The sequence below is a fragment of the Opisthocomus hoazin genome, chromosome 23, assembly GCF_030867145.1.
Source record: "Opisthocomus hoazin isolate bOpiHoa1 chromosome 23, bOpiHoa1.hap1, whole genome shotgun sequence".
NCBI classification, from domain to species: Eukaryota; Metazoa; Chordata; class Aves; order Opisthocomiformes; family Opisthocomidae; genus Opisthocomus; species Opisthocomus hoazin.
Genome location: NC_134436.1, coordinates 5,264,225 through 5,281,473, shown reverse-complemented (window position 1 = coordinate 5,281,473; position 17,249 = coordinate 5,264,225). Strand labels below are relative to the sequence as shown.

The 17,249-nt window shown below is 44.9% G+C and overlaps 1 protein-coding gene across 2 annotated transcripts; it reads right to left on the bottom strand.

Moving 5' to 3' along the window:
* Positions 1-399: 399 nt before the first annotated feature.
* On the bottom strand, positions 400-15,425 carry DNAJC18 (DnaJ heat shock protein family (Hsp40) member C18). Of its 2 annotated transcripts, XM_075441975.1 has the most exons (8): positions 15,303-15,425; positions 15,005-15,150; positions 13,641-13,826; positions 9,476-9,588; positions 7,844-7,953; positions 5,631-5,803; positions 4,671-4,745; positions 1,371-1,453 (listed from the first exon to the last, which is right to left on the bottom strand). In XM_075441975.1, the coding sequence occupies exons 1-7, from the start codon at positions 15,338-15,340 to the stop codon at positions 4,720-4,722; spliced, it is 792 nt and encodes a 263-aa protein (XP_075298090.1). In that variant the 5' UTR covers positions 15,341-15,425; the 3' UTR covers positions 1,371-1,453; positions 4,671-4,719. The 2 variants fall into 2 exon arrangements, with proteins under 2 accessions (XP_075298089.1, XP_075298090.1); XM_075441974.1 differs by lacking the exon at positions 4,671-4,745 and having other exon boundaries at positions 400-1,453; positions 15,303-15,423.
* Positions 15,426-17,249: the final 1,824 nt, after the last annotated feature.

Sequence of the window (17,249 nt, the reverse complement as noted above, 5' to 3'; positions counted from 1 at the left end):
CTCAATCTTTTGAGCACTTTGCTTCCTACGTTTAAGCCAAGGTCGTATGTGCGTCCTGCGCCACTCATAGCGAGTTTTAGGAATGGGGGCAACCACAGAGTCATGCTTCCACGCCAGAGCAGCGAGCAGTGCCTCTGCTGCGGCTACGCTGAGCCTCCCATCAGGGAGGGAGGGCAGAAGCCTGCACCTCCAGTGCCTGGACTGCTTGGAGATGCCCTCTGTAAGAGTTTCATTCCACACATGGTACACGCCCGTGGCACGCCACCAGAGAAACTGCCTCAGGAGGTTTATGATGCTCAACTGAAGTAACACTCTGCCGCTGATGAGTACAACCCACCCTCAACCTGCCTTTAAATGCCTGGCTTCGTAAAGGAGGATCAAGAAAGAACAGGACACTACTACATCGATCTTTTTCTTTGCAATACTAATGTCTACAGTGAAACATTCATAACTGCTCAACAGAGTAAAAATATGCTACATCCAAACTGTACCAGAAAAAGCAGGACCCCTGTCACAGCTGGAGAAGGGTTTGCAGATAAAAAATCAGAATTAAACAGCCAGCTTAAAAATATGCCACTGAAAACATATGAGAAAATAAATACAGTTGTCCTTTCTCTCTGGTTTAGCAGACACTGGAATTGGTGTGACTCACAGACTCTCATCTTCTTGTGCGACGCCGCTGTTGGCATCTCAGCGTGTTGTCTCACCGAGGAACAGAACGGGCAGGGCCTCCAGCCCGACAAGCACGGGGTTACGGCCCTTTGACAGCAGGAGAGCTGGGAGCCTGCGAGAGTGCTCACCTGAAGCAGGTACTTGGCTCTTCTGAATTAAGCACTCAAAACAGGACACACGCCGCCTCCCATCTAAATTCTGATTACAAACCAGTGCAGAAGCAAGGACATCCACCTGGTATCAGTACGAGAAGGCGAGCGCACTTAATACTGAAAGCTACGCCGTTCGTATGATCGAGTGAATTGCAGGTCCATATAAAATACAGAAAGCGAAGACATTTATCTGCTCTCCTGGGAAGTATACACACTGTTTGGATGGCAGACAAACTACTGATGAAGACAGGTTCCAAACTAACAGCGTTTCCCAGGGAATTAATTTACAAAGTGCCACTGGTCCTTAGAACCAAATACAGTGTACAGTATATATTACAGCACACACTAGCTCTACAGCTTGTGTTGGCCCACCTCTGCACTATATGCAGAAGGAATCGAATCTTCAGACTCTTTACAACAGACTCCTTCCCTTTTTATACAAAGGAAAATAAAAACATAAGTTAAAACAGCAATAAATAAAACTAGAGAACGTGTGCGTCCTGGTCAGCCCCCTTTGTGCATTCCAATCAGACTGGAGAGCTTCTCACAGTGCTCAAGTTTCAGCGATTCTGCTTTCTGTTTTAACCGATCATCTCTGTATAGCTTCGCCAAATTCGACAAATCAGACTCTGAAAGACGAAAAAAATATATATTAGGATGAAGTCGTGAGCCTACTTTACATAACTGTTTCTCAGTGCTTTGTTATCCTCATGGCATGTTTTTTTTTTTTTTAATTCACCTCGTTTCCGTGAAACTGGGCATGTTAACAACCTTCCGTAAAGAGAGGCCATCAGGTTTAACCAGGCCAGCTACTTAGGAAAACAGTATTTTCATAATTGCTTGAGAACTCAAAAAGTTATAATAACCCTCTCTACTAGTGCACTAGTAGGACAGTAACCATACAAAAAAATAAGACTGATTATTACAGTCTACAAAAAACCCACAAACTATAAAAACATAGCTTAGAAGTCACGTACAATTTAAAATTATGTTAAATGATCTAAAGAATAGGGGACTGCTTTAAAATACAGGCATACATTTAACGTAACTGCTTAAGGAAGGGTTAGGAGGATACCACTCGGTCTGCTACACAGCACCTGTCTCAGGTGACACCGCTGTTTACGTCTGAAGCACATCTCGCCTCGCCGTGCACGGACCCTCACTGAGGTACCACCGGGCACAGGCTGGCGGCGGGGGTTGCTCGACACCTGGAGTATGCAGCGGTATTTCGGGGACAAGCCAGAAGGAGAGCGCGCCGTGTGAACTACCTTTCCTACCGCTGCCTCGGGGCTGTGTCAGCTGCCCGCAGCCTCGTACGCTAAGCAGGAATTACAAGACACACACCCCTGCCCACGAAACTGAGAAACACAATTCTCCTGGCAGATCCCTCCTGCGAGGGCCCAGAGCACCCATCCAAACATATACTCTGAAGTACGGATAATTGGGTTTTTTTGATGTTGCACTTCTCAGAATTCAAACTCTGTCTGGCAAGAGGTTTGCCCAGAAAGCATTATAAATGCTTCTATTTTCTTTTTCTTTTTTTTTGTATTGATTACAGGAAGGTGAGCAGCTACCCGAGAGACTTGTTTGAAAGGCCTCTGTGCCCTTTCATTAACATTACAGTCTCAAATGTACTTTGCATATTTTTTTCCTCCTCCTCCTCAAAAGCAGCATAAAACTGAAATAATCCCATTCTTTAAATTATTTCCCCCCAGTAATTCAGAGAAGTTTCTTTTGCTGATTGGCTAAGGAAGCTATATAGCTTAATATAGCTTTCTCCCTGAAGAATAATTTAGATCCAGGATTAGATGCACCTAAGAGAACAGCAGTAATTTGCTTCTGAAAAGGTCACAATTTCCCTAAGCACAGGCTACCTGATGACACTCAATTTTTCAAAGAGCTTTAATGTACCTTATAAGTCCTTCATTTCACAAAATCTTTCAGAGTGGAAAGAACTTCAATAGATCCTTTTATGTCCTCTGTCCCTGTCCCACTGAAATTTAAAGCTATTTGACCCTCCACCTATTTACTGAAAAGCTCTACAAGCTGCTGGGCATAAACATTTTATTTTAGATCAGGAATCAGTTTTCAGCTTTTATATCTAAAATGCCATTCAAGTTGTGCTGGGCACATAGCCTTGACAAGCCTTCAGCACAACCAGACTCGCGTAATTGTCTCCGAGTCCACAGTTCCTGGAGATCTGCTGTGAAGAATCTTAGTTCACACTTGGCCAATTGGGCAAAAATATTCACTGCAAATGTCTGCGCTTTTGACAGCATTCATCGTGTCACATTGGTTTCTTATGTTTTTCAATCTTTTCCATAGAGTTGTTCCGTTGTACTTTTTAAGGAACTCCTAAAATGTCTAATTCGTAATATGTACCCTTCTTCTCTCTGTTTTCAGTTGCCTCTTTGTAATTTTCTGTGCTATCACAGCTGAACAATCTCCTGTGAAAACCCAGGACGTGCTTTTCGTACTTCACTGTACCAAAGATTTCAGAAGACCAAAAACCACAGCACATGCAACTTTTACACACTCTTCTGCTGTGAAGGGAGGAACGCTGTCTAATGCAGCAGTGACTGGCTGAACAAGATACCGATATATCAGATACTTGTAAAGTTTTCATTATGGTAGTTGGACACCAGGTATGACTTTTCAAGCCATAAAATCAAAGACTTTAAAAATCAATCTGTTCCTGTATAACTAATCTATGCTCATTTTGCTGGTGCTAAAGAGAAATGCACCATCAGTAAACAAAACAAATGTACCATTACTAGACATTCAACTGACAAAAAAAAAGTTGACCACATGAAGTCAAACACTTAAACAAGAATTAATGGACCAAAGTTATGAAACAACAGCTAACTACTGCCTCAGCATCACCAGATAACTTTTCGCCAGCACTCCATCTTGTACTCACAGTTTATTTTTACAAACTTGGCTGTACTAAAGTTAGCACAGTCTCAGCTGTGCTCAATACCTGCTCCCTGGCCTAGATGGTAATCATTCTGAATTGGTGGGTTTTTTTTTTTTTTTCCTTTTTTTATTTTAATTACAGTGGTCTCCTCAGGGTGCTGCTAATTGTAGATGTAAATATATTTGCGGATGTGTGACCGATAAAGTCTCTGAGGGTACAAAGCTCCAGAAGAGCATTTTTTTGCAGGCACTACTTGGCATTCAGTGCTGGATCATCTCCCGCTCCCTGACTGCCAGTATTTTTCAGACTTGCAGACCCCGTTGCCCATTTTGGGGCACAGCACTCCTTAGCTCAAGGTCTATGCGAAAGAGACAATATGGCAATTTTCAGTTGCACAAGGTCAATTAAAAGGATATTTCTGTAAAAAATAAATTCTATCCCTATAGCAAGCCTATGCACAAAGCCTACATTTATGGTTATTAACAGCCACATTATACCTAGAGGCCGCTACTGCCAGCCACAGATGCTCAGAGATCATAAGTCAAGCACACCCAAAAAATAAGGGATTACTTGAGTATTTTATGGTCTTGTATTATGGGCTCCTTTCTTTTTTAACTTCAGAGCCTACATTTGTACACTTCTCTTTAAAAGCAAGATTGAGAAGTTCTATGTAAAAAAACCCCCTCAGTCTCTGGATGAAAACAAAACAACCCTCCCCATCAAAAAATCCGTAAATAGTTTGGAGTCAGTAACACTGTTGTTACCTCTAGCACAGGATTAAACAAGTCTTGTTTAGACAAACCTTATGCTTCCATAATGATGCAATTGGTAAAGAAACTGTAAACAAGTGCAAAGTCACTTTGCGGTAGTGTGCTGAGGACTGTTTTACACGGAGCCAGTCAGAAAGCCTTCTGCTGTCAAACACTTACACAGAAACAACTTCTCCCAGTTTCCTTTCTGCACAGCAGTAGTTTGCGTTTACTCATTTGAAAGTGATGTTTCCGCTGAAAAAAAAATTCAGTCACAGCATGCCAACTTCAGCTAGTCCTCGTAATTTGATTTCTCTTATTTTGCACAGTTACAAAAGTAGGGATTTGCTCTATTTTAAATGGGCTAGAAGAGTAGTAATTAGAAATACAACATGGGGTTAAAATACATGCCTTTATACGTGCCACTGATTGACTTTGGACTCACGTGCGAATAATGATTTTGAGTGCTCGCATTTTTGTGTTCTCCCTTTCTGCATTCAATTCTTGTTTTTAAAAGATAATCTTGACTATGGTGAAAAACATGATCTCAAACTCCTCTAAAGATAGAAAATGCAAATAAGCACAGAAAACAAGCACAGAAGTATGCGCTTTGAAAACTGATACCAGTAACACAGTTCCCTGCAAGATTACCGAAAGCACCTGAATAGGCTATGGGCTCTCCTTCTGACAAAGTTTTGAAGAAAAAAAGTTACATAATCTCCTCATGGAGCCAGTCAAAGCAAAAATGATTGTGCTCCAGCAAAGGAAACATGGACTAGGTGATGTCTCAAGACCTTTTCTAGCCCTAACAGTCTGTCAGAGCCAGATAATGTGGTGCATTATAAGTTTAAAACATCATCACTAAGAGTTATTCAAGCATAAAAACAGATTGGAAAAAAAAGTCTCAAATGGTGAAATCTACTTTCCACTTGTCTCTCAGAATCACCTAAAATGAATTTTGACAGACCCTCAACAACAGCAAATTCAGTGTTAAGAGCAGATGTGAGAAATACCAGTGCAAGGTCTGAGATGTTATAAGCATCGGAAAATGAGGCTAAAAAAGGCAGTGCTTTGTGAAGCACAGCCATCATACAGCTACTGATGGGTTGTAGGCACACACCTGCAACAAAGCTAACTTACTTTGCTGTTTCTCCTTCCAGCAGCTGGTCTGAATATAGTCTATGTAATCTTTTTCAATGGTTTTCTCTAGCTCTTGAAGTTCTGCTCCTTGATAATTCTTTTCAAAGCTTTTATCAACATAGTAAGGCACGTGCAAGTTCTCTGTTTCTCTACTAATAACATGACCTATGGACCTGTGAAAACATCATGGAGAAAACAGATTTTTTTAGCAGTTCAAATATAAAGAAATCAAGAGATGTTTCTCCGTATTAGCGTTTCCAGAGGACAGTATTTACACCACTTGCTTTACAGTTACTTGCTGCGGGGCTACAGCTCCCTCAGCCACCCAATAAGGAAATTACACGTCTCAGGCACAGCAAGCTGTGCACTACAAATGGAATTCACCTCCTCTGCTAACAGACACAGGAAAATATCTACTGTTTGGAGACATCTACAAAGATACTCAGAGCTGACACTGTTCCTTCCAAATACTTGTTTGTTCTCAACAAGTCAGTCAAGACACTTCCAAAACATAAGAGCAAATTTTATCTGTGAACGGAAGCGCCACACACTTTCTTCTGTTTGCTTGTAATTTCTGGCAAGCTAGGTCCAGAAATCCCATGAGAACTGATGACAAAACAGAGATTACAGAAAAGGCATACGGCCCTACTATTGCCTAGGGCATAGGGCAATTGGATCTGGATTTTCCCAGTTTCTGGAGCCTTTAGTAGAAATAACAATTAGCATCTAGGTACAATTTCTTTTAGGGTTTTACAATACTCAGTAAGCAAAGTGGGGCACAGAATATCCCAAAGAATATTCTGTAGGTGGAATTAGCGACTCCAACACAGCCACTAGATTAAACTTTACTCTTCCACTGAATTTCCTTATTTGAACAAAGATACCCAGGCATTTTTTCAAACCACTGCCCAGAGAAAGAGGCAGGCAGCCAAAACACAGAGGTTACACTCTACTCAATGGAATCCAGTTTGCCCATTCTATTTCCTGGGATCCTCTTTTCCCTCTCTGTCTGTCTCAGAGGTGTATGCTTTCTTTACATAGACAATTTCTTTTAGGGCTGTTACTTTGGGGTTTTTTTTTTAAGGATATGATTTAGAGAAACAGCGTAACTGTGTATCAGGCTCAGGCCTCAGCACCTCAAAACAACAGGAGAAGAGGAGGTAGTGAAGAAATGCAGGAGAGACTAGCTGCTCTGGAGGCAGCGTGGGAGGTTTCACATGGGACTGGCAGATAGCAAAAACACTCTCTGAAAAAACCCAACCAAACACAAAACCAAAAACAACCCCCCTCTTGTTCTCATGCTAGGCCTACACACTGACATCTTGTGGTAAAACCCGACAAACAGTGTCAGGCTACTGTGAGAGCGGAGAGTCGATGGGCCTGAACCCAAGTGGTTCTGCTCCTAGAAGGGAGCAAGGGGAGCATCTGGAGCGCTCCGCTCCTGCGGTGAGCAGCAGGCTCTCCAAAACCTGCCAGCTCCCACTCCTACCACAGTAAGAACCAGTGACAGTGACTGAACTGGTCAGCTCTTTCCCACCAGAGAGCTTCCCTCCGCCCAACACTGGCTGCTGAGAGAGGCAAGTGGGTTCTCCTCTGCCCCACAAACTCAGATTACAGCAGTTCTGGTGGCGTTCCTTCTGTGCCCAGAGCTGACCAGTTCAGTTTGCCCTCTGCAACCCTGGGATCCTGCTTCTTTACAGATGTTAAACCGGGGCATTTCAAGGCTTTAATGATTTGTGGAGCTTGACAGTTCTAGTGGAATTCAGGCTCCAGAGCAGATTTGGATTTATCCTGCAAACAGCAGGCTTCATTTCTTAACTGCTTTACATGGGAGCTTCAGTGGTGGCCCACAGACCCCTGGGGGCTGGGCAGACCAGAGGCTGATCAGCTCTGCAGCTCAGCTGCACCCACATTCCTGCTACTGTATCACCCTGCAAAAACATTTCACACCCGGTGAGAAAGCTTTCTGGCTCCTTGTCTCTGTTTGCTCAGCACACAGTACAACAAAGCACACCACAGTTAACTTCACAGCGATAAGGCTCAGGCGAACAGTCAACAGAGACTGCTGGTATTTCCTTATTTACAAACTGATAACACTTTCTAGAAAGAGCAGAACAGAACACTAACATGCATTTTGCTATCAAGTCCAGCTTCCGTCTACCTCCTTAAGACAAACATCAAAGACCCAAAAACTGTGTTTTAAAATTACTTACGATTTGTAGAATAGGCTGTAGGGTGGGTTTGTAGCCATCAGCTGAGTTATAACTGACACTATTATTATTATGAACACTGGCATCAACTGAATAAATGCAGAATACGAATTCTGAAAAGAACAACAATAATTAGGAGACAAGAAAAGATACAGATGGAAAAGGACGCATCTGTTTGCAGAAACCAGGCCATCTATCACAGAATCACAGAATGTTCGGGGTTGGCAGGGACCTCTATGGGTCACCCAGTCCAACCCCCCTGCTGAAGCAGGGTCACCCACAGCAGGCTGCACAGGACCTTGTCCAGGCAGGTTTTGAGTATCTCCAGAGAAGGAGACTCCATAACCTCCCTGGGCAGCCTGGGCCAGGGCTTCGTCACTCTCAGAGTGAAGAAGCTCTTCCTTGTGCTCAGGTGGAAAACAGATCATAGATCTACAATGTATTAAACGTAAATTGAAAAGAACGGACAAGAAAAAAGAGGAAGTACTTCTGAATTTTGAGTGAGGACATTTTAACTTCAAAATGAACTTTATTAATGATCTCAGAAAACTCTTTAAAGCCATTTTCTTTCAATTATATTTTCATTACATTTCTTTCACCTATGCCTTCCTTGAGAAGGCAACAGATGCCCACAGCACTTGCACGGGTCAGTGACCAGCTGACAATCCAAACTGAAGGACCATGCTGCAATTCCCATTTGTGCCTATGGCTTCCTATGCATCTTCTGAAGTTTGCTACACGCATGCTAAAAATCTCCATCTCTGTTCAAACACTGGATAAAACGGCTGAAAGAGACCATACGTAGCATGACTTGGGACAGGATGCAAGCACTTGGGTTTTTTTGCGTGAATGAATTTTGTAGAATGAAAGAGTGGGGAAAAAATATCAAAGGAGCAAAGAGTTCCAACAGCCATAAACACAGATCTTTAAAAATCAGATGAAGAGCAGAAGTAAACCGCCCTTCCAAAATGCCTTTTCTAATCAGGAGCAAAATACAATATGCAGCTATTTATATCTTCCTCTCTGCCCTGGGACAGCAGTAAGAACACCTGATGCAGCAGTAGATGGGATTCATTTGCCCTAGCTTAGCTGTCTATAGGCTGTATCGGGTTTTTTTCAGAGCCCGACTATTAGAGACTCACAGAAGAAAATTCATCTCTTGGAGAAGGATGTTGTTAGGTTAACACTGCCTCCAGAGGAAGATTTTTCCAAGGCAGGTGGCATGCATGTATGCGCGGTAGCAACAAATGACACCTTGTGTCTCATCTGGAGGTTTCCGTTTGTAGAAAAGTATCCCAGACCCGTCCTGCCCCAGGGCTGGAAAAATCCTGTGCAACACCTGGCCAGAAACTGCATGCTCATTTATGGAAGGACTAAATACACCAGAAGGACAAGTCAGTGCTTCTGCATGTTACCAGTCTGCGTTTGGACTAATTGTTGTTGGATTACCAAACCCTTAAAGCTTGCAAAAAGCAAGCACCAGCACAACACTTGCAAACTCCATTTTGGCTGCAGCACTTCGGGATAAACACTGAGCATTTAAGGATGGGAAAGTCTGTCCTGGCTTCAGATGTGTAAGCGGACCCCTCACCCTAGCGAAACACTTAAGCCCAAGAGCTCCCTCCTCCTGGCTACCTGGGGCCTGTTTTCTTCCTCCTCTTGCTCCTGCGTCCACGCTCTTTCATTTCGGTGCCTCCGTGGATAATAGTGTGCATCCCTGGCTACATTTGAGAACATATGGATATTTCCTGTTAAAAGAAACCAAGAGAGAGTCAAGATTTTCATCCAGTTGTTGGGACTCACCTGTATTTCTCACAGAGTTTCTAGCTGATTATCCGGGCTTCTACTACACAGCCTGAATTACAGCTGAGGCCTCAGATGAAAAAGTACAAACACACCTCAGGTTTAAACGTCAAAATAGCATGTCGTTCCAAAAAGTGTACCAGAGAAACGGTAAAGTTTGCACCAAGTCCATCTTAATTTCAATTGAGATGCAGAAACGTGCTGTAATTTCTGTTACTGTATCTCGTATTTAAGTATGTTTTTTGTCACATTCACTTGCAAGGCGATAGCTTGTGTTGCATCCCCAGGCTCTAAGCAGGAAAATTAATTTGCTTCACTATAGACTCAGGCCATGAATTATGGCTTCCCATAATTACTGAATATGGTCTTCTATACTCATTTTACCTCCTCTTCCTTCAACCTATTAAGTTTCACTTAATGATTTTATAACAGGGAAAGAGATTTAAAAAATCAGTTACAAAAAAAAAGTACAATTCAGGATTTCCTTTCTTGCACACTGAATATAGCTGATTTTTAAAAATTCTAAAATGAGGAAAGAATTGCATATGCTGTTTCGCTTTGAAACTTCAGCTCTGATTTTATCACCATACGAATATGTTCTTAATAGCTGCGCTCTCCTCTTTTGAAATTCAGAATGTCTTTGTATTAGAGAATCAAAATTTACGGCCTTATGACAACAGAAATGCAAATCTATTTTTAAGCCCTGGGAAAGATGTCACACTATTTTATACTCTTACACTGTCCCTTCTCCGGATTTCACAAAGAATTCTGCAAGAAACCTGGGCCAAAGTGACCTTTGCTATTGTGTCAAAACCTTGTTTCATTCCTTCTTCACAGATTTTTCCAAGGGTCTAAGCACATTCGCAGTCAAGAGAGCCAGACGAGGCTGGCTTGAAGCATGAAAATTTCTTTCTTGAAAGTTTCTATCATTCAATATTGCTCAGACAACATTTTATCAAGCTGTGAAAAAACTGAAACAAATGGGGGAAGAGAAGAATGGCTTTTGCAGGGTGCCTAGAAAAAGTTTTCAAAAATCCTAAGTTTCTCAAAGAATTTCTGCCAGCAGTTTCTTTCCTTCCATGTGCATTTATTTTTTAGGAGAAGGAAGTTCAACTTGTAGCCTTTACCCACTATAACTGCAACACTGTGCCACGGGGAGAGTCTCATTTAGACTTAAGACATTTAACATTTTAACTTTTAATATTTTTCCAACGAATTTCCATGGAGAAAAAATGCATTGTAAAAAAAAAAAAAAAAAAGCCATAAACCGGCCCACAAAAGCTACAGAAATGAGTTTACCCTAGCACCAACATTTCTTATTCAGAATTCCAGAAAGCCTGGTGATAGCAAGGTGTCACAAAATGAAAACCAGCACCACACTGCAGCTCAGCACAAACTTCAGCTCACGCACACGAGTCCTGCTTAACAATATGACAGTTTAAAAAGTGTTCTCTCTGTATCAACTATCGGGACATCCTCTTACTAGAAATTCTCTTGCTAAGTAGAAACTTTGTGGACTTTGCCTATCTGGAAAACTATTGAACTGATGATTTTCCGTAATTTAAAACTCACTTTTAGATATGGAAAATGTACACAAATTCAGACTCACACCCCTTTTCAGCGAGGAAACTTGTTTACTACGAACACCTATTACTATGAAATTATCTTTTTCTTATTCATTGCCACTTCAATAAAAATTCCCATTTACTTTTTCATCCCACTCTACCTGTTAAACCTGCCACGGCCAGCACCCAAATTCCTCCGGCAGCTCCTCCATTTCTTGTCCTCAACTCCAAGCATCCCTGTTGCCTGCAGCTAGACAGCAGTCATATTCCATGAGGGCAAGGTTTCACTGGTGGCTGAGGCAAAAGGCACACACAGGTGCAACTCCTTTGCAAAGTCAGGAATGGAAAACTTGCAAACTCAGTGTGGAATTATGCCATGCTGAGTTTGGCTCACTTTGCACACCTAAAGATCAAATTTCGAAAATAATTTGAGATGCCCTGAGCTGCAACATGCTACCACACAGACTGAGGTTATGGGGAGCTTTTAAGTAATTATCTGTATCTGTGGCTTTAGGCTGTGGTAACTGGCGTGTATTATGTTTATACCACGCCTTGGAGGTATGAGAAAGTTTACAAGAGTTCTAAAGCAATTCGTTACTTACCGCCAGGAAGACCCTTGAGCTCACCATGCCTTTCAGATTTACTTTTAATCCAAACCTGTATTCCACCGGCCTTGCAGCATCTTTCTAATTTTACTATAAATACAAAAGCCAAGGCTGGACTGAGACATGCGCAGAGTTGCCACAGGTAAGGATCCACTGTTCTGTTACTGGATACTGTCAGCCAGCCTTTCCTAGCAGGCATCACTTTCTAACCTATGAAGTTTTAATTTCTTCACGGCATGCAAGCTGCTGCAAGCCAAATAAACTCCTATGCTTTCCTAGTTACAGGGGCACTGAGACCACAATGCCAGGACCAGCTGCTGCCATGCTGTAGTGGAACGCAGTAAGGGGTGTCAAGCACACCCCCACCAGCAAAGATACCTCTGATCCCCTCCCATTCACACCTTATTTTACCTCCCATACCATTCCTGGCGACAGACAATGGAAGAAATAAAAGAAACAACAAAAAGAAGGGTCTTCAGCTACAGCTGGTATTAAAATGTTGCCTACCCAAGAACCAAACAGCCTAAACCCTTCCCAGGCTAAAATGTTCTTACCCTTAACTAGTACTGTCAGAAATTTTCAAGAGAGGCTGGGAGGTTAGGACTGGTCCTGACACCAATGGCCTTTACCCCACGGACAGCTCTCTCTCGTAGGAGCATTCCTGCATAGCAAGGCTGGCTTTGACAACATTTTTTGGGGAACAGAATTGCTAAAATCCAAAGTTTAAACTGTGCATTAAGGGAGCTTTTCCAGGCATAAAAAGCTAGGAAGGGAGAAAAGAGTAAATCCAAAAAAGTTTTTGCTCTTTTCAGATGTATAATCAACTCCCCGAGCAGTATAAAGAGAAGCTGAACTTCCTTTAAGGTCTAGTGTCAGTTCATAAAATCATAGGATGGTTTGGGTTGGAAGGGACCTGAAAGATCATCTCGTTCCAACCCCACTGCCATGGGCAGGGACACCTTCCACCAGCCCAGGGTGCTCAGAGCCCCGTCCAACCTGGCCTTGAACACCGCCAGGGAGGGGACAGCCACAGCTTCTCTGGGCAGCTTGCTTCTCTGGGCAGCTTCTCTGGGCAGCCTGTGCCAGGGCCTCACCACCCTCATAGTAAAGAGTTTCTTCCTTACATCTACTCTAAAATATACCCTCTTTCAGTTTAAAGACATTACCCCTTGTCCTACCCCTACATGCCCTTGTCAAAAGTCCCTCTCCAGCTTTCTCGTAGGCCCCTTTAAGTGTTGAAAGGCTGCTCTAAGGTCTCCCCCCACCCTTCCCTTCCCCAGGCTGACCAGCCCCAGCTCTCCCAGCCTTTCCTCCCAGCAGAGGGGTTCCAGCCCTCGGGTCATTGCTGGGGCCTCCTCTGGCCCCCTCCAACAGCTCCAGGTCTGTCCTGCACTGAGAGCTCCAGAGCTGGACACAGGACTCCTGGAGGACCCTCACCAGAGTGGGGCAGAGGGGCAGAATCCCCTCCCTCACCCTGTGCCCACGCTGCTGGGGATGCAGCCCAGGGTATGGTTGGCCTTCTGGGCTGTGAGTGCACATTGCACCCCCAAGTCCTTCTCCTCAGGACTACTCTCAATCCATGCTCTGCCCATCCTGTATTTGTGCTTGGAACTGCCCTGTCCAGGTCCCTCTGGACAGCATCCTGTCCCTCAGCTGTGCTGACCGCACCACTCAGCTTGGTGTTATCAGCAAACTTGCTGAGGGTCCGCTTGATCTCACTGTGCATGTGGCTAAAAAAGATGTTTAACAGCACTGGTCCAAATACCAACCCCTGAGGAATGCCACCCAGTTCATTGCATTTCGAAAACACTGCAGACAGATACTGACCTGTAGGAAAGTGCCCACCAAAAAACACATTGAATATTTCTTCTGGAGTAATGTCTGCTTCAAATTCTGTGTAGTAATTATAGTGCCTGTGCTGGCCAGTGCTGACAGGCTCTTGGTCACTTCCAAATTCATCGTATCGTAATCGTTTTTCAGGGTTGCTAAGAACTGCAAAAGCATTGCCTATTGCTGGAGAGGGAATTAAAATAAATGTTACGCAGGCACATTACACAGTATTTTGAGATCTCAGACTTTTATAAGCAGAGTAGTAAAAAAGCCCAAACAAGCATAGAAAATTCGTGCTTGACCAAAGATGGAGATAATTCTGAAAGAACTGCCTTTGTAAAAAAAGTGTTACGACACTGGCATTACCTGTGATGGAACCTATTTCCTGCTATCACTGATACCAGGAGAAAGTCAAAAGTGTTAAAGTATACAGAGAGAGCTGAAATATTTGTAAAACTGAGGCGAGAGAGTCCACTTCAGTCAAAAGGTTGAGTGAGAACGTAGCATTTTATCCTATCAAACTAAGCACTGATACAGAAGTGCCCCCCTGTATACTATACACAGTTAATACAAAGTTAACAGCTGCAGAGTAATTAAAATGCAGAACCACTTTCCAAGTTTTTCTGTCAGCAGAGATGCTTGTGAAGCTGTACAGACTACCTGTTTCACACTTTAGGTCAAACCAACCAGAAGGATTTGTTTGGTTCGTCTTCTTCCTTCACCTTTGACGGACATAGCTGTAAACAAGTTCACAGGAAAATACAACCCTAACACACACAAAACAGAAAAGCCCTTCAAAACCTCCTTATTCTAATAGGCCACGAATGAACATCTTTCTTTGCTCGTGCTGCCTTACAGTGCTGTTGCAGACAGCTGCAACACAGTATGGAAAAGGCAAAAGCTCTCAGAGTTTAGATGATAACATTGTTGATACAGGTTTAGATTGCAACATTACTGAAAAGTCCAGACACAGAACACTGGACTCAAATTTCACATCCTTGCATACAGATATGTATAAAATTTGCTTTATGACACTGCGCTGTTATTGATTACACAACACCATACTCTCCTGCATGGCCAGTATCATTTCCAAGCATCATTCTGAACCTTTCGCAGTATCTAGGAATGAGATTTTGCATCCATTTCCCTTTGCTCCTAACGGAAACTTGTATTTTGAAGATTAAAAGGCAAATCTTGCCGAGCAGCTGCGGGATTTGGTGGAGACATGCATATCCATCTACAAAAACGACAAGCTGCGTGGGGCCGCATGATGCCTTTACGTAAGCCTGACAGGCAGCCTGTCCTCGTTTCAACCTCGCTTTACGACTCCAACCCCGGGCCAGCCCCCCGCCTTACCTCACCTTTAAAGGCCTCCGTGGCTCCGGGAGCGCGGTTCTTGTCCGGGTGGAATTTCAGGGCCAGTTTGCGGTAGGCTTTCTTCAGGTCCTCCTCGCTGGCGTCCCTCTCCACCCCCAGAATCTCGTAGTAGTTCCGACACCGCTTGATCCTGGAAGCGCACACAAGGTTACCACCACCGGCCTAGCCCCCAGCCGCCGCCGCAGGGCCTCCCCATCGGAGAGCCGCCGCCGCCGCTCCCTCAGCCGCTCCACTCCCCCGGCCCCGGCCCCGGCGCAGGCGGGCCCCCCGCGCCGCGCTCACCGCCGCACGCCGTCCAGCTGCTCCGCCGTGTAGGTCATGGCGGCCGCGGCGGGCCCCGGGGCAGCCCCGCCGCCCGCCCGCCGCTCCCTCACAGCCCGTCGCCCCGGCCCACCCGCGCCGCCATGTTGTGCGCGGAGGCGGCGGCCGCGCGGGGCCCTCTGGGTACGGCAGTGCCCGGCCCGGCGCCGGCGAGGCGCGGACTACAGTACCCAGCGGGCCCCGCGCGCGGACTACAGTACCCAGCGGGCCCCGCGCTGAGGGGCGCGGTGGGGCAATGGCGGGTACCGTGGCAGCGGGCCGCGCCTCAGCCGCCCGCCGCCCGGGGCAGGCCGCAGCGGGGTGAGGCCAGCGCGGCGGCTGGCACGGCCGCGGGAGGTGGTCTGGAGCCGTCGTGCGGCGGGTGGAAGGAGCGCTGAGGACCGAGCAGGCTTCGGCTGGAAGCCCCTCGAGGGCTTGTCCCGAGGCCTTCACCCGCTGCCGGTGCCGCTGGTTGCCCTGCGGCCCGCGTGCCAATTAAAGCCGGGCTAATGAGCTGCGGGAAGTGGAGTCGTGGTGCGAGGGCACTGGTGGCTTCCACCGGCGTGCTCTGTAGTGATGCCCTGAAAAGCCGGCGTTGAAGGCTCGATAGTTGTAAGGCTGTTAAGCAGGTGTTCCTTATTATGGCACCAGGCACACAGGGGATCTCTCCTCCAAACATGTGCGCCAAACACCCTGTCATTTCAGGTTAAATACAATCACAATATACATATTCATTATATTCCCGAGAGATAATTAGCATATTCATGATACCTGTGAACTAATTAGCATATGTCAATGTATTTCACACATGTCTGTTAGTGTCCTCGGGTGGTCTTCGGGGGTCCTAAGATGAAGGCTTATACTCCTCATCACAGTGTCTGCTGGTTGACCTTTGCTTCTGCACAAGCTTGGTTCTAAGATCACGTATACCGTGTCCTTCCAGGTCGTTTTGCTCTGGCTGTGTTGCCTGCTTGGTGCTTCTTTATCTCTGTAGCTTGGTGCATCTGCCCTCCTAAGGCCGAGCTGTCTGGAGTAGAATTACTTAGGAATCTCTCTATCTTAGAGCTTTCCTGTCTTCTCAAAACAGCAAGGATCTACTTTAGTTTAATTAGAATCACTCTAGTAAGTGGAAATTTTACATTTATGGGTATCAGTCGGAGCACAGCAGCTTGGAGAAGGTCTCTCCTTGCACGTGAGCAGCGGCAGCTGGGGGTTAGGGCTCACATTGGTTCCATTCTTTGGTTTTTATTCGTTGTTTCTTTTGAACAAGGTCAAAGTTGGAACTTTGCTTTTGGGTGCGGATCAGTTTTCAAGTGGAGCAGGTTCAGGTTATTTGTCAAGACCCTCAAGAGTCTATGGGAAGAGTGATCTCAGAGGAAGGAAGATTAAGCACGGGGCCATCTTTCAGAGGTCATCGAGGAGGGGAGATTAGTTAAAGCCAGACAACTGCGTCTGATATCCCAGGTGCTTACCAGCTGCCTTTGCGGTGTTCTCCTGGGACTAAAAACCCACTTGGGAGGCCCCATGCACCGAGTCGCAGGTCTCTGGGATCTGGAGCTGTCTGGGTCCACCCAGCTGGGAATTGCCTGTGATCTTGTGCTCAAGAAAACTCACCAGTCTGGTGGAGGCTGGGTGAGTGGGGTGACTTCATTTTGCTTTTCAGGAGTTTTATGAGGACGGCTTCATTTCTTTAAAAAATAGATTATCAGACTACCTGGTGCGTATGTTAAAGATAGAAAGCATGTTGGATCTTAGCAGGAGTTGTGCAAACGTTGCATTTATTTTGCTGAACACTTCCTTGCCAGCTGCAAAGCACAGCTGCCTCTAGCACTGCACGCTCCAGTAAACATCTCGTACCCATCCTATAAAATTAAATGAAGGTAATTATTATGTTTCATCGAACTGTGCAGGGGAATGTGTGCAGTGGCA